This window comes from Varanus komodoensis, unplaced genomic scaffold, assembly GCF_004798865.1.
Source record: "Varanus komodoensis strain SLA01 unplaced genomic scaffold, ASM479886v1 scaffold15, whole genome shotgun sequence".
Classification (NCBI taxonomy): Eukaryota; Metazoa; Chordata; class Lepidosauria; order Squamata; family Varanidae; genus Varanus; species Varanus komodoensis.
The window spans coordinates 28,733,229-28,754,239 of record NW_025335440.1 but is presented as its reverse complement, the minus strand read 5'-3'; the positions used below and the strand labels follow the sequence as shown (position 1 = coordinate 28,754,239).

Below are 21,011 nucleotides of genomic sequence, written 5' to 3'. Positions count from 1 at the left end.
TTATTGGGAGAGAGAAGGAAACTCCCTCTGATTTGCTTCCTCCATCACTGTGATGTATTTTCCCCCTACTTTTCAGGGAGTGGATCCAAGAACAAGAGTGATCTTACTTTTCTCTGGCCTGTCTGTTTTCTGCTTCTAGGAGAAAAGCTGCTGGAAGATATAACTGGCTTATATGTTAGTTGAAGAAAGCCTGCATGGTTTCCAAAGTGCATTTGCAGGCAAAGGTTAACCTCCTCCCCTTTATTGGGGGAGTTCACTTGGACTCAGGGCAAGAGTGTGGTCTGTAGATGCAGTAGCTGTTTTGATCATCCCAGGCTGTGTGGTATTGTCCTATTCAAATAGTGCAGAGCAAGTTATTAAATTTACTGGCTTTTTCAGTTTCTCTCAATGTTTATTCCTGGAAATACTAAGACAAAGTGACTGAGTTTCTCTTGATTCAGAATGAGTGTATCCTTATAATTATATGACTTGATATGAGGTTCCTAGGAACTGGAGGGGGCAAAAGGATTTTTCCCAGCTTAGTTGACAAGCTGTTGTAGACTTTAAGAACTTTTCTGGTCTAGGCAGATTAGGTTCACAGAAAACATTCTCATCTAAGAGAACCATTAAGTTGTGTATGCAATCTGAGTACAAGTCACTTTTCATAATTCAGATCTTTGAGTGATTTTATGTTTGGGTTGCATTGAGATGTGGATGTTGTTTTTCTTTGGGGTGCTTTGTTCTCTTCTGATCAGTTCAAGTTCATCACAACGTCTCATTTCCTAAGAGACTCTTCTGTGATTCCACTCTAGTCAACGTTAATCTGCCTAGTAGAAAAAATCACAGGTTTCATGTTTGAGAAGACTTGATCTCCTGAGTCTGAAGCTGCTTGCAAAAGCTCCCCCCCCCCCACACCCGATGCATTGTTTCAGCTTCCTAATCACTGACCAGCTGTCTTGTTAGTGAATAGAACTGTGGGCCCCTTGCCATGTTTCATGTGAGGTCTTGGCTGGGTGGCCAAGCAGGCAGCCTGCAGCCACTGTCAAAGCAATTCAAGGGGTATTGGCACAGCACTGCCCCCATTAATTTTTGCTTGTCACATGCTGTCATGCAAGTTACACCAGAAAGGAAATGACCGTTGGAAAAAAGTATGCTTGTGGCACTTGGTCCCCTCTAGACATTATCCTTGAGGTTAAACAAGTGGATACAATTAGCTGCTGTCCACAAACAGCTGTTAGGAAGAAGAAACCCAGATCTGGGCCCCATAGCCATGTGTCTTTCCTGTTAGTGAGGAGAGTTTGCTACCAACATCTGCCATATTTTAACCCTTAATGAAGATTTTTGCTGTACAAAGCCAAGCCATTAGCTAGCAGAGCAAATCCAGGATTAAACCCCACTGAGTTCAGTGAGAACTTCCAGGCAAGGGTACATAGAATTGCATGTCATGTGCTATTGTAGCAAATCAGCAGATATGTTGATCTGGGACCAAATATTATGTGGTCCACCTCAGGATGCAAAGCCAGTAAAACTCATGGTTCCAGGTTTCATCCCTAGAATTTTGTTGTGAGCTGTCCAGAGACTCAATGTGATTGGACAGCCTAGAAATATCCCAAATAAATAAATAGAATTTTGCATTTTTTGCATTAGTTCTCAGTTCAGGCCCTCACAACTCTTTAGAAGATTCACATTTATCTTACTCATTTATAATATGTATATACTGCTTTCTATAGACTTATCTTGAAGTGATTCACATATGGAGTCTCGCTATAGCAATTAGTGGTTTAAAATATTTATGCCACAAAAAAAACCTTTGGGAAATGGTAGATATATGGGTATTTTTATTCAGTGAGCTAAGAAGTGTTCATTAGGCTGTTTTGGTGAATGGCATGATAGACATTCAGCCAAAGATAGTATACCCATCATATCATGCCTAATTCTTACATTTTGATATCAGGAAACTATTGGTAGGCTTTACCTCGCCTTCTGATGAAGACACCCGGTTTGTGAACTAGCTCCACATGACATGTCACAAATGCATTCAGGGTAATCTTTTCATGCTGGGAAACTGTTGAAGTAAATTCACAATTTATTTATTTGTTCATTTATTACATTTATATGCCACCCCATAGTTCAAGGGCTCTTTCTGTGGTGTAAATTGGTGTACTGCAACAGCAGGGGGTTGAACCCAATGGCCTTCTTGGCCCCTTCCGGCTCTGTTATTCTATGATTTGTTGAATGGCTTACAATAAAATGTTGACTTTCCCACAATAATAAACATGGAAAAGGCACTGAGCAGTGTTCCATGTGTTATGTGTGAGTGCGTGCATACATGTGTATGGAAAGGCCTGCATACAATTGTAATAGAAGCCCTGCTAGGCATTTTGATAATGACTGCAATAAATGTGTGAATAGGGGTACATGCTAGCCTTGTTCTCTTCATCATCACATTCATTATCCTCATTATTGTGACTTTATGAATTGGAGAGCTTCCACTTACTTGTGGAGGCTTTCCAAAGGATTTGGAGTGCTCAAAAATGGGCAGTATCTAAGTGAGCCTTCTTAGGGATAGCACTCAGCTTCCTGTTGTCTAATAGAGGTTGAGTTATTGTGGCCCCCATCCTGTGGAGTGGGTAGGGAAGCAGTGGCCCTCCAGATATTATTACACTGCATTGTCCATAATCCCAGGCTATTTGCCAGGCTAACCAGGGTGACTGACAGTTGCAGTCCAGCAACATTTAGAGGCCAAAGAAGTATGCCTGACACCCTCTTTGCATGATTTAAACAAGCTTTGAAAGCAGTATTATTCTGGCAAGTTTTTTTGTAGGTTGGTCATGGCCTTGATTGATCTGCTTTGCTTGTTCTACTATTTTGAACTGTTTCTATTTTACCTTGTTTCTGTTATACTTATTTGATTTTTTTATTCCTTGTAAACTGCCTTGAGTATGTGCCTACAAAGCTAGAATCTATATTTTATTATAAATAAATAACATGTAAATGATGCTAAAGTATAAGAGCTATTTTTTACTCCCATCTTCAATAAAAATAGTTGAATCAATCACAGTTAACTGTGTTTTTATATTTAATATTTTATCTATTTTCATATGAAATAGATACAAAATATTTTTAAATTATAAACAAAGGACAATAATCACAGGAGGAATTGCATATAGTAAAAGATTGCCATTTTACAGTTTATTGGGGTAGTTAAATGGGTATTGAGGTTATAAATGAATTCTCCTGCCATTTATTTTGCCTATTTTTAATTGCTAATGTTAATATTTACCGTATTTTTCTGTCTATAAGACGCCCCCATGTATAGGACACCCCCCTCACTTTTCCTACCCATCTTCAGTGAACAAGCTGCTGCCGCATGCGCCACCGCCGCCCCCTACACGCTGCCCCCCACCCGCGCTTGCCAGCCCCCAATGCACGTCAGTCTCGCCCCCCCCAGCACACCCACGGCCCCCCATGTATGAGATGCACCTTCATGTTTAAGTAAATGTTTTTAAGAAAAAGTAGCATCTTACACACGGAAAAATATGGTAGTTTTGTTTAGTAAATACAGTGTTCTTCATTGTGGTCTCCGTGCATCACATATTTGCCTTCGGACAATTTTAAACAGACGTTAAAAAATTCTTACAAGTATTCTTCAGCTTAGGTGGCTATGGAATTATTCCTTGAAGCTGTACCCTACAGGATTAGATGGTGATAACTATTCCTATATAACCTAGATTCTCCTTAGATTATTTCACCATCTAGTGTCCTCCAGATGTGTTGGACCACAATTCACTGCTTTCACAGTCAACATCCCCCTGTCACTGGCCATACTGACTGGGGATGATTGGAATTTTAACTCAGCATAGTTGGAGGGCATTAGTTTGGGAAAGGCCACTTTAAACATATTGGTCAGTATCCAAAAGGACACTTATGCTCCTGCCACTTCCAGTGAGTGTGGGACCCACCATTTGTACAACAAAGAATTAAATATTCCTAAAAGAAGTCCTAAAACAGATGGTTACTTCTGGATTGGAACAGGTCAGTGGAGCTCCATTATTCACACTCCACTGACCTATTCTATTCTAGAAATAAATGTTTTCATTCATTTCCAGTTACCCCCATAAGTGCTAAATCTCTTTTCCACAATTATGGCCATCTTGGTTCAATCACTGTTTCAAACTAACCACCTCACAGGGTTGTAAGAATATATGGGACAGAGAAAGAACCATGCATACTATGCTGAACTCCTTTCAGGAAAGGCAATCTGTTTTCTGCAAAAGAGAAAAACTTGTCATAGGTAGAAGCTGGGATTCATCCATTCATTTATTATTGCTGGTGAGGGAAAGTGCATGGACTGCAGAGAAAAATCAAGGAAATACAAAAGAATAAAAGTGATAACCATTTCTGTTAAAAGATGGCCATTTAAAATTATGGAAGAGTTCAGGTCAGAGATTTGAAACAGGCCTGGCATTATCTCAAAAGTTGCCATGGCATTAGAATAGCTGGCATTCTAGCTGCAAAACATGGGATAGTTGGGCTTGCTAAAGCTAGAACAGTTTTTGCCCAGCAACTGCATTTAGCGGTCTGGGTCCTGGTTAATCGCGGTAACAGCAGCATTTGCTGTGATTGCATTTTGCATTTTGGGGGAGTAAGGATTAGTGGCAGTTTAATAGTTAATATATACAGATAAGTGCACAAACAAAAGGGAGAATCATTTTCCAAAATATTGCTATTCTGAGAAAGTGATCGGCAGTGAATTTGTGGAGTTGATTTGGATAGCTTAATTCTTTGTATTTAGAGATCTGTAAATTTGAATCAAGACAATTGGTCCCCAGGGGCTGCTTTTTAAACGTTAAGCACAATAGTCTTCTATGTAGGAATGTCATAATGTGAAAGCAGCCTTCAAAGCATACGTGTTAACACCCCTATTACAAAGGTTGGCAGAAATGGGTTTATGGGGCAAAGTGTATGAAGCCAGAACATTAGATCTAGCAAAAAGTCCCTACATCTTTTCATGAAGTATGCTTTTAATGGTATGATTTTACTTCCTAAATTTCTAGGCAGTCCCTTCCTCTGTTTAATCAATGTAAAGAAAAAAAGCATATTTGCTCACTTGAAGGAAAGACATAGAAACAGAGCGAGTCAGAAGGGGTCTCCAGGGCCATCTAGTCTGACCTCCAGCACCAGCTGGCTCCACTCACGACATGCCGCTCGAGACATTGAGAAGGAGGACGTCAGAGTGAGAAGGAGATGGAAAGAGACATGGTGGTTCTTACCAGTTGTATCACATCTTTTTCTTGTTTGAATAACCAGAAATTCCTAATTAAAGAACATCCTCCATCCCTTTAAAAAGTGTACCAGACAAGACATTGCCAAAAAGATTTGTTTCCCATTCCATCCAAATGATACCACCTAATCTAATGGAGCAATTGGAAATAAAATGACTGGGTTGAATCATCATATCCAGATAAAAGCCGCTGAAAATTAGTCATTACATGTAAATTAATTGTGAATAATTTAACTCCCACCAATTCCAGTGTATCTGTGGTCTAAGAAAAAGGCTGGATCATACCCAGTGATCTTGGTGAATTACTGTTATATTCATTCTTGCTCTTAATGCCACAAAATCAGTACTTTTTAATCAATTAATTAGTTAGACATTTTTATCAACTAAAACATGCTTCTGATTAATCAGCACAAATGTTTAAAAATCTAATGCAAATACTACAGCAGTAAAGAGACACTACTCCCTTTTTTTCTTTTCTTTTTTTTTATATGGGGGGAATGTCTCTTCTAAGCTAATGCTTGCTAACCTGTTTATATTGCCTAAAAACAAAGAAAGTAAGGTTCTTGTCTCAGAACTGTGTTTCTTTCATTCCTATGCAAATTGAACTGGTAGATCAATTAGCAAATACTGCAATTCCATACATGAATACTCAGTAATTTGCACTGTGGGATGGGGCTTATGGCACCCTGGCTCTACCTCTCCTTTACATCAGACCCAGGGGAGGCTCTGGATATTCTGGGAAATCCATTTCATTTCACTTCTAGGGGATTTCTGTAGTGTTTTAGATCCAGTGAATGGAAATGGACCATGCTGATTTTGGGGAGAAAGGAGTGAGTGTGTGGAAATATACATGCAATACTTGTGCACATAGAAAAGTGAGATCTACATATTTGTAGCAGAATTTCTGCAAATGGTGATTCATACAAATGAAGCCTTCTGAGAAAATGGGTGTGTACTGTTTTTAATATTGTATCATATTTGCAAGTCCATTATGTAATCCAGAGTGCAATATATTCACTTGGTAAACAACATTGTCGGTTTCATCTTGTCCCTACTTTGTCATTAACTGGCTGCTTCACAAAGAACTTGTCACTGTCAATTTCATCTACTTTGATATCTGCTCTGTGGTTTTCTGCTAGGGTTCTATGATTTGTGCACATGAGACAGGCACATTTTTAATCATTATTTTCAGTTACTATTTTTCAGCTCCCATGGCTTTTACAAATTGGGTTGTGGTATTTTAGTCCATTCCACTAGCACCCCACTCCCATTCTTCCCATCAATATTAGTGAGACAATATCTGATTTCTTTCAGTAATGTATTTATTCTGACAAATATTGGTTATACTGTTCACTTGCTTATGATTATATTGCTGGTTTGGTTTGGTTTTAAGCAGCAAAGTACGGTATGGCGGTAGGGCAATCAGATCAAGTCAGCACCATGAAGATGTTCTACTTGTGCAGCTTTGATTTTTTACATTTTTAAAAAAAAAACTCATGCAAATCATGGCTCATTTTTAAAGCAGAAAGCATTGTGCTGGCTCAGCCTGTGTGAAATTGAATTGGCGCTAGCATGGGGGAAATACAACAGAATCCAGAGGACTGAGTCAGGAAAATTGAGCTCCCAAATGGATTCCATCCCTAGTCCTAAACTGGTGCCTGAGCAAGATACTGAACTGGACAAGGCTCAACAAACTTAAGTGCAATCCAGGCAAGATAGAAGTACTCTTTGTTCGTTCAACCTGCCCTTAGAGGAGATTCTGCCCCTACAGAAATATCGGGCATATAACTTGCAGGTGCTTCTGGAATCATCTCTGTCATTTGTGCCCCATTAGCCTTTTTATCAGCTTAGGTTGATATTCCAGCTGCAGCCTTACTTGGTAGCCTGGTGAGATTCACCACAGTCTGGAAACTCTTCATTGGATTACTGCAATGTGTTGTACATGGAGTATCTTTGAGGACAGTTCAGAAATTTCAGTCAGTACAAAATAGGACTGCTAGGTTACCAACTGGGACTGGCTGACTCAACCATATGATTGAGCTGCAGCTGCACTGGTTTCCATTCCCTTTCCAAGACCAGTTCAAAGTATTGCTCTTTTAAAGCCGTAAGTGGTTTGAGATCAAAGTATCCAAAGGCACATCTCCTCCTACATCTACGTGCTGAGACCCTTAGGTCATCTTAAGAGACCCTCCTCTTGGTATCCTTGCCAACAGAACCTAGGCAGATGGCTACAAGAGAGGATATCTCAGCAATAAGCTCCCTGGAGAGGTTCTCCTAGTACCATCGCTGTAATCTGATGCCAGGCAAAAACTTCTTTTAGGAATTTTAGAGGCCTTCGCTATTAGGACTGTTTTCTTTTTTCATTACTGTGTTGTTTGCTGTTTATTGTATTTATTTTATTATTTTCAATGTTTGTGTATTTGTTTGTTTATTACATTTCTATCCCATCCCATAGCCAAAATATATACATTGCATTTTATATGTTTGATTGTTTTCAAATGGCATTTTAGTTTTTTTTAAACTGGTTATCCTGATAACATTAATTATTGAGTGAATTAGAAAAGTACTCAGTGGGATGGGAGCGTGGTGGTTGTGTAACAGACTAAAAAACCACAACCCTATTTGTAAAAGCCCATAGGAGCTAAAAAATAGTAACTGAAAATAATGATTAAAATTGTGTCTATCTCATGTGCACAAATCATAGAACCCTAGCAGAAAACCACAGAACGGATGTCAAACCAGATGAAATTGACATCAACAGGTTCTTTGTGAAGAGGGCCAGTGCAGTGTCGTGGTTAAGAGTGTGGGACTGGGACTCAGGTGATCTGGGTTCTAGTCCCCGCTGAGCCATGGAGCTAACTGGGTGACTTTGAGACTCTCAGCCCAACCTACCTCACAGGGTTGTTGTTGTGGGTATAAGATTGAGAGCAGGAGGAGAATGATGCAAGCTGCTTTCAGTTATTTAAAAGAAAAAAAGGTGAGATATTAATTAATTAATTAATTAATTTAGGCAGTTTGGGAGCCCAGATCATTTAATTTATATCTGTTAAGTAATTTTACACTTCAGCAGTCCCACTCATATTACTCAGCATTAGTGGTTTGTGAACAAGAGCATCTGCACCTGCAGGGATTCACTTCACTGATTTCACAGAACAAAGTCAGTCAATTTATGAAGTTCTGCCTTGAACATTTTGTTACCTACACCTTTTTCTGTGAAAAACATCATGCAATATCTAGACACCCGCTAATCAAAATAAGAATATCTTTAAGATTCTGAAGAGAACGTAAAATGCAAAGTGGTTGGTGTCTCTGCACCAGCCTCTGCCCAGCTAAACCACTGCCACCCCTTCTGAACTGGTTGGCAATCGGCAAGGCTAAAATTTATCCACTTACAAATAATGAGTTGGATCCATCATAAGAAAGTTGCACTTTTCATTAAAACCAGTATGAAAAGTCAGTTGAAATTTCAATAGAACCTAACTATAACTAAATTAAATTGGATCCAACCTGTAATTGACTATTTGCATAAATGTGTAGGTAAACAGCACACTACATGTGTTTACAAGGAAGTAACTCCCATCTTGCACAGGGTTAATTCTTACTAAGTTTAGATAAAGGGATATATTTAAACTATGCATAAAAGGTGATACTTGTTTTGTACCATCTCATCAATGCTCTTGGTTGCTTATCCATAGGACATGATGTTTCAGCTTCTACGTGGGCTCGATTTTCTGCATTCACACAGAGTGGTCCACCGTGATCTGAAGCCACAGAACATTCTAGTAACCAGCAGTGGGCAGATAAAATTAGCTGACTTCGGCCTTGCACGAATCTACAGTTTTCAAATGGCTCTTACCTCTGTGGTAAGTTTCTGTGTGTTTTAGCTTTCTTTCAGTTTGATTCCAGATTGTGCATAAATGTTGTTTTAGAATAAAGAGAAAAATGTCCTAGACAACTTGTGAAGTATTAGACTTTCTCTGAAACAAGCTCAGTTACTAAGGCGATGGGAAAATTACTCATACAGATTACTGGATCTGACAGTACAACCCTGCCCATGTTACACTGAAGTAAGTCTAGTGTGTTTGGTGGAGCTTACTCCTAGAAAAATGTTCATAGGATCATAGCCTGAATTATAGATCAAAGCTGTGTGGAAAAGGAGAAGTTGCAGTATATTATTCTTTTCTATACAGTCGTACCTCGGCTCACGAACACCCCAGTTCACGACCAAATTGGGTCACGAACAGAAATTTCAGAAAAATTTTGCCTCAGTTCATGAGCACCACCTTGGGTGACGATCACGATCATTGCCATCTACCCTGCATGAGCACGATTGTGATTGTGCCCATCTTCCCTGCATGAGCACGACCCCTCTGAGCATGATCGCTATTGCACGATTATGGTTTGGACTCTCCCTCCAAACAATAACCTCTCCCCCACCTAGGTTAGTTTTCTCTACTGTACTTGGTTGTTCTTTGTTACTTTGTTTCAAATTTCTGTGATTAAAAAATTATTTACAGAATGGATTAACCTTATTTACATTGAACCTTATGGGGAAATTTAACTTGGCTCGTGACCAATTTGGGTCGTGACCAGAATCATGGAACGGATTAAGTTTGAGCTGAGGTACCACTGCATTTTCCTTTATGTGTCTTGTATTAAACTAGTTATACTCCAGGATATGTGCAGTCTATGTGACTATACATTCAGTAGTACTTTTTTCCCTTTTGTGTTCAGTAACAACTAGACTGTGCTTAGAAGGAGGACTGAAACAATCTTAAATGTTTGTGGTATATAGTGGTAACCTCTGCCCAGCAAACAAGTGGTAAAAAGTATGCATGGAAAAAATAGGGGAAATGTAGCACCAGGGCTTGTTTTCCTGACCACTTACAGCCAGATAAAATGATTGGGTGAGCTTCACTCAGTTGGTATTGGTTTATATGTAATCAATGTCTGTCTACCCTCAAGTTGGGGGAAAAGTGAATCAGAGTAGGAGAACTTGATAATTAAGCATTATGAACAATTATGTTACTCAGGTATGCATTAAAATTGCAGATGGACTTCATGAGTTCCACTTAGACTTTCATTTGGGTTATCTTCTGAGCATGAGGAGACTCAACCCTTTCCTAACCTTTGAACTTCTGACATATTGGAGGGGCAAGAGAGGTTTAGCATAACTAGCTCAAGAAAATGGCTGTTCAAAGACAGAAACCTGGAAGCAGATCTGAAGCTGAAGGTTCTTAGTGATCTTTAAGGGCAGCCACATGTCAAGTTTATTGTAGTAGTCAAGAATAGGCATTACAATAGAATAGATCAGTATGGTATAGCCTTTTTATTCAAAAAGGGGCCCATTAGAATAGTGGCTACAGTCATAACCTGCTTCTCAAAAAGCTAGGCCACATCCATGAATACGTTCATGCGGGCATAATGGTATGGAAAATAATTGTGATCACAGCACTCCAAAATTTATAAGGGCCCTTTTTTGCTATGTCAGTCCTACAGTTGTTTACAAATTAGTGCAGAGATTTTGCCCAACTTGGAAATTTGTCATAGAATAGAATCTGTTTATCTGGTGATGTAAACTAATCTTGAATTTACACCTTGCAAACCCAGTGAGTCATTCACAGAATTCCAGAGGAGGTCACCTACTTCTACGTCCTCCCATATAGCAGAGCATTCTGTAGTTAAGGGTTCCCTGGCAGGTCCTCATCCAGACTTTTATTAAAAACTTCAAAACAAGAGACTTCAGCATCTTCATGAATTACTTCAAGAAGTTCAGTGCTGAACTTCTCTTCCCTAAGGTTTAAAATAATTGCTTCTGGTGGAGAGGGTGAACAATTTGCTGATTGAGTACTCCGTGAGCTAGTGAGAGTGGACAGAATGAAATAATTAAAAATAGCCCTTGTCAGGATATCATTATGATCAGTTCACAGGTGAATTCCATGCCATGTCCTACTGCAGGGCAGCTGTTTACAGCCAGTTTAACTCAAACCATTAATTCTTGAAGTATCATTTCATTCCCAAATACATCCTTATTCCTGATCATAAAAGAAATACTTTGTGGCTCATTCTGTTCTATTAGAGTAAGGCAATTTTTTAAAAGCCCAACCCAGCCCTAATTGACTGGGTGCAGCACACTGGTAACTTAAAGGCCTTTTATTTCTGATACTTAATTCAGTTCCTTAGGCAAGTAAACCTTCTGAGGATATTGGTTGTCATTTGCAATCCTTCTGAATGCCACATGCATACGTAGAGAATACCAATTTCTGAACTAGGAAATCCAGGGATTGATAGCCCTGTGTTAAACGTTTGGGCTTCTCCTGAGATGTGGAAAAATGGAACAGGTTTTCAATATTAGATGGAATTTGTGTAGAAAATTCATAATCAACTTTTGGCTGTATGAGCTCCCAAGATATGAGTTAAAAACAAACAAATCCCAAACAGTATTAAAACCGTTTTTAACAACAGGATTCAAAGTTTAAACAATTTCAAAGTCTGACCAATAAGAATGTCTTAACCATTCACTTAAATTAAAAGCTAAAAGGGAGGGAATGGACTGAAGAGTTTTTCACAGCTTTGGTGCTGCTGTTGAGAAGACTGCCTCATGTTCCATGCAGCTGTGCTTCTGAAGGCACACAGGACAAGACTTCCAAGGTCATTGTAAAATGTGCACAGATTTTTGTGAAAAAGACAGCTCTTCAGATAACCTAGTCCCAAATCATTTAGGGCTTTATAGTTAGTCATTTATACCTTTAATTGTGCATAGAAACAAATTGGAAACCAGTACAACTGATATGCTGTATGCTGTTCTGGCTGTGGAATGCTGGGAGATATAGGATTTTTTCTGTCTACACATGCAGGGGATTGCAAACAGGTTTCGATACCATGCAAGTTTTCCTTGTTATATTATTCCATTATATAATAAATATATAATTTAAAATAAAATATACCTATTCAGTTCCTAAGCAAAATCAGAAATTTATCTGTACTTGCTATGTATTAATAACAGATTTGCAATATGGGTAATTAGGCGGCAACATTATATCCATTCATATAAGCTTCATTAAATCAGCTTTAATAAATAAGCTTCATTAAAATCAGTGAAATTATCTGATTAAAGTCTGGCGGTTCCATTACAGCTTTACTATAGGAAGTATCATACATGCTGTTGGGCTTTTCTTTTCTTTTTTTAACTATTCAGTGCTAACTTAAAAAAATAGCAACTGAAAGCTCAGATTTGCTTTGCTGCTGCCTTACAGTTTACTCACATCTTAAAGCAGATATCCAAAGCAAATGAATAGTTTTAGAGACATCTTTGTAGGAACTCTTGAGCAACCTAATTGTTCAAAGGTTTGTGTGCCATCTCAGTGAAATATCAAGCTCTAATTCCTGTAGAAATTACCTGTAAAACTAATGGCAAGACATGCTGAGATTTCCAAAACAGAAGGAGCCTCAAAATGTTTTAGATATATATACACAGAGAGAGAGACACACACACTTACATAGCATAAGCATAGAAAATGCTGAATTTATCAAGGGTGTCCAATTTAACATTTTCTATACTGCATAAGAAATAATGGAAAAATACTACAGAGGCTCAGAAGAGACAACAAGGAAGGGAGGGTCTTCTCAGTCCCACCCCCACACACATATTGGAACAGTTTCTCAACTGTGGCCTACCTGGGACCAGTTCTGTTATCCTTTTGGCATGTCATGATATATGGGGGCTTTTTATGCTGATCCAGATTTTTTTTTAACTGCACAAAGTATTAATTCTGTTTTAAATTTTACATATTGAAGGTTTTATGCTGTTTGTATTTGTAATAGTGTTCAGCTTTTTATGAGGTGTTGTGAATCACCCACAGAGTTTCAGTTATTGTGCATTATAAGAAGGAAAGTGTAATAAAATATAATGCGTATAATGATTTTTTATTTATTTATTTATGTTTTTATATGCTGTCCCATTACTAAACGTCTCTGGACGGCTTACAAAAACCCAAAGAACAAACTAAACCATAAAAACAGCAGCACACAACATACTGTACATGATATGATAAATGATACATCAACATGATTGTGCTACCAGTCATTGCATAATATCAATGCAGAATACTGAAACTCATCTCACTAAAGCATTTGGCTTTACTGCACCGAAAGGTGCCTTGAGATGGTAGAATTTGAATGTAATGACTGCCATATAGCACATGATCATCATCATTTCATAATATATTACGGTATTTCCTCAATATTTGCTTACATATTTTCATTGAGTCTTTGAAAACAAAATACATTTTAAACAGTGAAGCGATGACATAATTAAAATATTTTACAACTATACATTGCAATTCACCTTTATTAAATATTTGCTTTATTACAAACAAGCCATATACCACAAAATGTTTAAATAGACTGTTGCTGCCCAGATATATCATGAATGTCTTTTCTTTCCTGAAAGTATATCATTTCTTATATTTGTACTGCACTGGTGTGGTTAATAAATACACCATTTCAAAACTTCACCACCACAAAATCATGGAGAGCCTGAAATAATTTCTTATTACAAGCTATCTTGCATAAGTTAATATAAACAGTAGAAATTTTAAAGAAGTAGAAGCCCATCCATTGTATCAGTTCTTGTGGGAAAATATGCTTCAGTGACTTAACTGGCGCTGTCTGTGGAATGTGGCATTTAAGAGTACCTTTTTACAGTGGGAAAGAATTTGGTCGAGAATAAACAGTCTGACCTTGCTAAATGGACCAAAGTCTGCACAGATCCTAGTTCCAGAAAGCTAGTTTCTACTAGACTGTGAAAGGAAGCTCAGTTTGCAATTAATGTTATTGGGATTTGGGTTGCTGCTACTGCAGAGAATCTGTATGTAGTGGAAAGCTAAATATTTCTCTTTAAGGGAGTTATAAGACCATGTCATATTGTATTGTCATGATGCAATCACACATCACATTTGGAAGAAAATTATTTTCTTTCAAAAAATCAACTTTCATAATGCTTAGAAACATTGGATATTTTAAGTGAAAGCAGAATAAATTTTGTGATTTCTGTTCATTTGTCATACATCTTAATAGTGATCTCAGTTTTCTACTCCCAGTTCTTATGTAGCCAAAGTAGAACCATCTACAGACAAGAGAGAGGTATCTGATCTTAGAGAAACTTCAAAGTTTGCAAAAGTACAAAACATCTTTAGGGAAAAATAGTTGTAGTGGACGGTGTCGGGTACTCGGGTAATCCACTCCCAAGTCCAACTCATGTTGCATCAGCACTCTACTCAAGAGCAACAAGTGAATGATTCGACTTGAGATTTCTACTGTTTTTATGACCAAGTCGCTCCAGGGTTTACTGCCTGCATCCAACATGTAGCAGGATATTTTGGGACAATCTCATCAGAAGGCATCTGTTACGGGCTGGAAGGCAGGCACGAACACAGCAGAGGCAGTGGGAGGGAGGGCGTTTCTAGGGGGTGAGGGGTAAGGGAGGAGGGGGTTGCAATAGGAAGGGAAGGGTTAAGGTGAGAACATGGGGGGGTACAGCTCTCGCCCCCCCCCCCCACTACCACTTCCCTTTCTTCTGTTAAAGTTGAGCCTTGCGACTTGACTCGAAAATGACTTTCAATGACTTGAGTTTGAAAGTAAAGACTTGACTGGAGACATGAAGTGAAGGGCTGGAACCCATCACTGATAGGAGGTAAACATCAAAAAAGACTCAAGGAAGACTGAGCATGCTCAGTGGGCACAGAATGCTGACTGAACTTTGAGAGGAAAACAAGAAATCTGGGCAGGAGGAAGGGAAAAAATAGAGTATTTTAAATTTTTACTCTGTCGTGATACGTCTGTAGGGGACAGGATAGAAAAGTTTTTAATTTAGAAAGTATTATGGAGCAGAACATGTTACAGTGAACAGCAGTGCTCCACACCATGATATTATGTTAGGTGTTCTGTTTCTTCATATTTACTTTGTAGATTTCTATCCTTCTTCTGCTTCTTCTGAGTGTTCCTAACAGTTTTCAAAACGTGATCCACTGTAGAAGGAAATGGCAACCCACTCCAGTATCTTTGCCATGAAAACCCCATGGACAGTACCAAAAGGCAAAAAAATACGATGCCGGAAGATGAGCCCCTCAGGTCAGAAGGTGTCCAATATGCTACTGGGGAAGAGCGGAGGGCTAGTACTAGTAGCACCAGAAAGAATGAAGTGACTGGGTCAAAGCCGAAAGGACACTCAGTTGCTGATGTATCTGGTGGTGAAAGGAAAGTCCAATGCTGCAAAGATCTATACTCCATAGGAACCTGGAATGTAAGATCCATGAATCAAGGCATGCTGGATGTGGTCAAACAAGAGATGACAAGACTGAACATCGACATCTTAGGAATCAGTGCACTAAAATGGACAGGAATGGGTGAATTTAATTCAGATGACCATCAGGTATACTAGTGCGGGCAAGAATCCCTCAGAAGAAATGGAGTAGCCTTCATAGTCAATAAAAGAGTAGGAAAAGCAGTACTGGGATACAGTCTCCAAAAGGACAGAATGATCTCAGTTTGAATCCAAGGCAAACCATTCAGCATCACAGTAGTCCAAGTCTATGCTCCAACCACTGGTGCTGAAGAGGCTGAAGTTGACCGGTTCTGTGAAGGCCTTCAACACTTTCTAGAATTAACACCAAAAAATGATGTCCTTATCATCATGGGGGATTGGAATGCTAAAGTAGGAAGCCAAAAGATAACCGGAATAACAGGCAAGTTTGGCCTTGGAGTACAAAATGAAGCAGGGCACAGGCTGGTAGAATTTTGTCAAGAGAATATGATGGCCATAGCAAACACTCTTTCCCAACAACCCAAGAGACGACTCTACACATGGACATCACCAGACGGTCAACACAGAAATCAAATTGACTATGTGCTCTGCAGCCAAAGATGGAGAAGCTCTATACAGTCAGTAAAAACTAGACCAGGAGCCGACTGTGGCTCAGATCATGAGCTTCTCGTTGCAAAATGTAGGCTTAAATTGAAGAAAGTAGGGAAAAGCACTAGGCTGCTTAGGTATGACTTAAATCATATCCCTGATGAATATACAGTAGAGATGACAAAGAGATTTAAGGAATTAGATCTGATAGAGTGCCTGAACTATGGATGGAGGTTCGCGACATTGTACAAGAGGTAGTAATTAAAACCTTCCCAAAGAAAAAGAAATGCAAGAAAGCAAAATGGCTGTCTGGGGAAGCTTTACAAAAAGCTGAGAAAAGAAGTGAAGGGAAAGGCAAGGGAGAAAGAGAAAGATACACCCAATTGAATGCAGAATTTCAGAGAATAGCTCGAAGAGATTAGAATGCCTTCTTCAATGAACAGTGCAAAGAAATAGGAGAAAACAATAGAATAGGGAGGACCAGAGATCTCTTCAAGAAAATTGGAGATATGAAGGGAACGTTTCATGCAAAGATGGGCATGATTAAGAACCAAAATGGCAGGGACCTAACAGAGGCAGAAGAGATTAAAAAGAGATGGCAAGATTACACAGAGGAACTATACAAGAAAGACCTTAATGTCCCTGACAACCACGATGGGGTGGTCACTGAACTCGAGCCAGGCATCCTGGAATGTGAAGTCAAATGGGCCTTAGGAAGTCTGAGCAACAACAAAGCTAGTGGAGGTGACAGTATTCCAGCTGAGCTATTCAAAATTTTAAAAGACGATGCAATAAAAGTGCTACACTCAATATGCCAGCAAACTTGGAAAACAGTGGCCACAGAGTTGGAAAAGGTCAGTATACACTCCCATCCCAAAGAAGGGCAATGCCAAAGAATGTTCAAACTACTGCACCATTGCGCTCATTTCACATGCTAGCAAAGTTATGCTCAAAATCCTACAAGCTAGGCTCCAGCAGTATGTGAACAAAGAACTACCAGAAGTACAGGCAGGATTTCGAAGAGGCAGAGGTACTAGAGATCAAATTGCCAACATACGCTGAATCATGGAGAAAGCTAGGGAGTTCCAGAAAAACATGTACTTCTGCTTTATTGACTATGCTAAAGCCTTTGATTCTGTGGATCACAACAAATTGTGACAAGTTGTTAAAGAGATAGGAGTACCAGACCATCTTATTTGTCTCTTGAGAAACCTATATGCAGGTCAAGAAGCAACAGTGAGAACTGGACACAGAACCAGTGATTGGTTCAAAATGGAGAAAGGAGTTCAGCAAGGCTGTATACTGTCGCCCTGCCTATTTAACTTATATGCAGAGCACATCATGAGAAAGGCAGGGCTAGATGAATCAGCAGCTGGAATTACGATTGCTGGGAGAAATAGCAACAACCTCAGATATGCAGATGATACTACTCTAATGGCAGAAAGTAAAGGGGAACTAAGGACCCTCTTGATGCGGGTGAAGGAGCAGAATGCAAAAGCTGGCTTGAAACTCAACATTAAGAAAACTAAGATCATGGCATCCGGTCCTCTCACTTCCGGGCAAATAGATGGGGAAGAAATGGAGGTAGTGACAGATTTTATTTTCCTGGGCTCCAAGATCACCGCGGACAGGGACTGCAGCCAAGAAATTTAAAGACGCTTGCTCCTGGAGAGGAAAGCTATGGCAAATCTAGACAGCATACTAAAAAGCAGAGACATCATCCTGCCAACAAAAGTGCATATAGTCAAGGCTATGGTTTTCCCAGTTGCAATGTATGTCCTGGAAAGCTGGACCATCAGGAAGGCTGAGCACCGAAGAATTGAGGCCTTTGCTGGAGGAGACTCCTGCGAGTTCCTTGGACTGCAAGGCAATCAAACCGGTCACTCCTAGAGGAGATCAACCCTGACTGCTCTTTAGAAGGCCAGAGAGTGAAGATGAAACTCAAATACTTTGGCCACCTAATGAGAAGGAAGGACTCTCTGGAGAAGAGCCTAATGCTGGAAACAAAAAATGGCAAAAGAAGAAGGGGACGGTAGAGGATGAGGTGGCTAGATGGAGCCACTGAAGCAGTTGGTGTGAGCTTAAGTAGATTCCGGGGGATGGTGGAGGACAGGAAGGCCTGGAGGAATGTTGTCCATGGGGTTGCGATGGGTCAGATATGACTTCACGACTAACAACAACAACAGTTTTCAGCAATTTAATATCAAAAGTTACAAATATCACCCACAAAACTTCAAAAGATACCTCCTGCATAACCCATCAAAATCTCATGTATGTATTTTTAAATTTTTCTCCAAGCAAATATATATTCTACCATTCTATTATAATCAGAATACATTGAAATCCATCGCAAATGATAACATCCTACATTCCCAAAGGCAGAGGCTTCATGGTTGCATTCAGTTCACAATACTTTTATTTTTTAAAGAAGGTAGTTAAACTGAAATTGGCTGCCTGCTTTGGCAAAAGCACATTTTAGGAAGGACACATCCATGTTTGGCCATAAAAATACTCACATGGACCTTACAAAATCCAGATCCAATTTGTTATATAACACTATCAACATAACTATGAGACATCCCAAGACTCTTCAGCTAAAGTTTACCATGGCTGAAAGTATTTAGAATGGAATAATCAGCAGAAATGAATTTGCTGTTTCAGATAAGCATTCTGAAGAGATCTTTTAAAGTAAACAATCTGGATATTGAAACCATTATTTAAAAAACTATACCATAATCATTTGAATCTCTATTTCTCCTATTTAAAATATGAATTCATATTCATCAAGATAGCAAAGTGTGGTACACTGAAGTAAGATTGTTACTGCCAATAAATGTTAGAGCATAGAGTTTATTTTACCTTTGGACAAGTTTAAATAAATACTTTTTAAAAATCCAGAAACAGAAGAAAAGAATACCTCTTTTGAATCTTTGCATTGTCTTAGATATTTATAACCAGGGTAAATATTTGCTTAACTTCCTGAATTCTCTTTATTCTATAACACCAGCAATGCATTTACCAGGTAAAACCTGCCTTGAGTTGCCAAAAGCAAAGGTGGCTTTTCTGTGAATAGATTGTATATTTACAGCTAATCTTAATTCAGTAACTTGACCTGAGAACTACAAACAAGATGTGGAAGACTGCACACCTGTTGACTGTATTTGCAGATCTGTACCTCCCTAAAGGTGATCAGTAATTGCAGAAGACAACATCAATCACATCTTTGGGGACATGGATCTGGCTAGACTGGATCTGGACACTTCCTGGCTGTCTCCCATTTAACAGGCTGTGTGTTTGCATTGAAGAATGCAAATTCCAGCTACTGGATATTAAAATATTTACACACATGCAGACTCCAGTAGCTTCTGCATTCCTGATTAAGCTAATCAGAATGTAGAATCATCTTTACACATAAGAATATCTCTAGCTGGATTGAGATGCACGAAAGTAATTTCTATTGAAATTAGTAGGATTTACATTTACATATTCACATCCTGATGGTTATGCCAGGTTTCCCTGATATGATGTCTTCTAGAAGTGTTGGGCTACAACTGCCATCATGCTGCCTGGGAGTGGTGGGAGTCATTGTTCAACATATCTGGAAGGCAACCTGTAGAGGAAAGCTATAATAAATGATTTTTTTCTACTCAGAAGAGAAGAAGTGGTATATTCTTAAAAGGGAAACCTTCATAATTGCTGGAAGAGAAGGAATGAAGTATTAATTAGTTGCAATAACAAATTTTAATGTTTGATCTACAAGGAATTCTCTTGGTACTGGACTGTTTGGTTTTTTAATTATCAATCTCCTGATAGGTCATAAGGTACTCAATTTTCTTTTTTATATCCCTGATGCTTGGTTCGCTACATAGCTGAAATTCTTTCTCAGTGAATATGTGAAATATTATAGCCTGGATTAGCAATTAATGTCACAAATAGCATACCTTTGTTCTAGGCTTTACTGAAGGTGGGTGTCCAACAAGGAACCTTTTCATCTCACTGAGATATTTTTTCAGTCCAACCACAGAACATTACTCATAGTTAAAAACAAGTGGAAACCCATAAAAATGTAATGTGTATCGTGGACCTTCACACATTCTCTTTCTCTCTCCCCTTCTCTCTCTCTCTGCCTTTTTCATCTTTTCTTGTATGCATGTGTGCCAAAGAGAACTGAGGTCATCTTTTAGAACTGGATTTTAGATTTGAATTTCTAATCTTTGCATTAGATTAGGTGCTTCAGCTGTATCTAAAATATAGAATCGAGATAGGGCAGTTTTCCTTCATGATATTGGCTATTATATGATGTTATACATTTCCCTGTGTTTAAAAATAACATCCTCCATGCTTAGCTGGAATGTTTAGACTGACTCTCACAGATGAAAAGTGCACTGTTATACTGACTGTTATCTCAGGCATGATGTCCCAGAGTAGCCTGAGTTAAGCATTAATCTCACCCAGTATTGTTTACTTTGACAGGGAGGGGCTTCCTAGTGTCTCTGGTGGAGGTATTCCCCTTTATTGTATGACCCATTGTCTATTCCTCAGTCTAAGACACTGTGGTTCATTGTGCATTCCATCTTCTCACAAAGTCTACACCAGTTGTAAACAAGTAGTAGCACTGTTCTTTACATATCTGCTCAGAAGTACATCTCATGAAGTGCACTGGAGCTTAATCCCAGAGAAACTGGCATAGGATTACAGTCTCTGTTGTGTTTTTTCAGATCAACTAGCACTTTCAGCTGTCTCCCACAGTCATTCATTGCACTCCCCCTTCACCCTGCAGCATTTATTGATGCTGAACAGAAAGCTCACTTTACTTGCATTCCTCTCAGTCTTTTA

General features: G+C 39.0%; 1 protein-coding gene across 3 annotated transcripts in view; it reads left to right on the top strand.

The window, feature by feature from the left end:
• The window catches only part of CDK6 (cyclin dependent kinase 6), a 154,142-nt gene that overhangs the window by 74,462 nt on the left and 58,669 nt on the right, over positions 1-21,011 (top strand). For all 3 annotated transcript variants that reach the window (XR_006414205.1, XM_044424897.1, XM_044424896.1), the window contains exon 4: positions 8,959-9,126. Coding sequence is in view for 2 of the 3 variants with exons in the window: in XM_044424897.1 (XP_044280832.1) it covers positions 8,959-9,126 (168 nt within the window). In the remaining variant the exon portion in view is untranslated. The remainder of the gene's footprint in view (positions 1-8,958; positions 9,127-21,011) is intronic.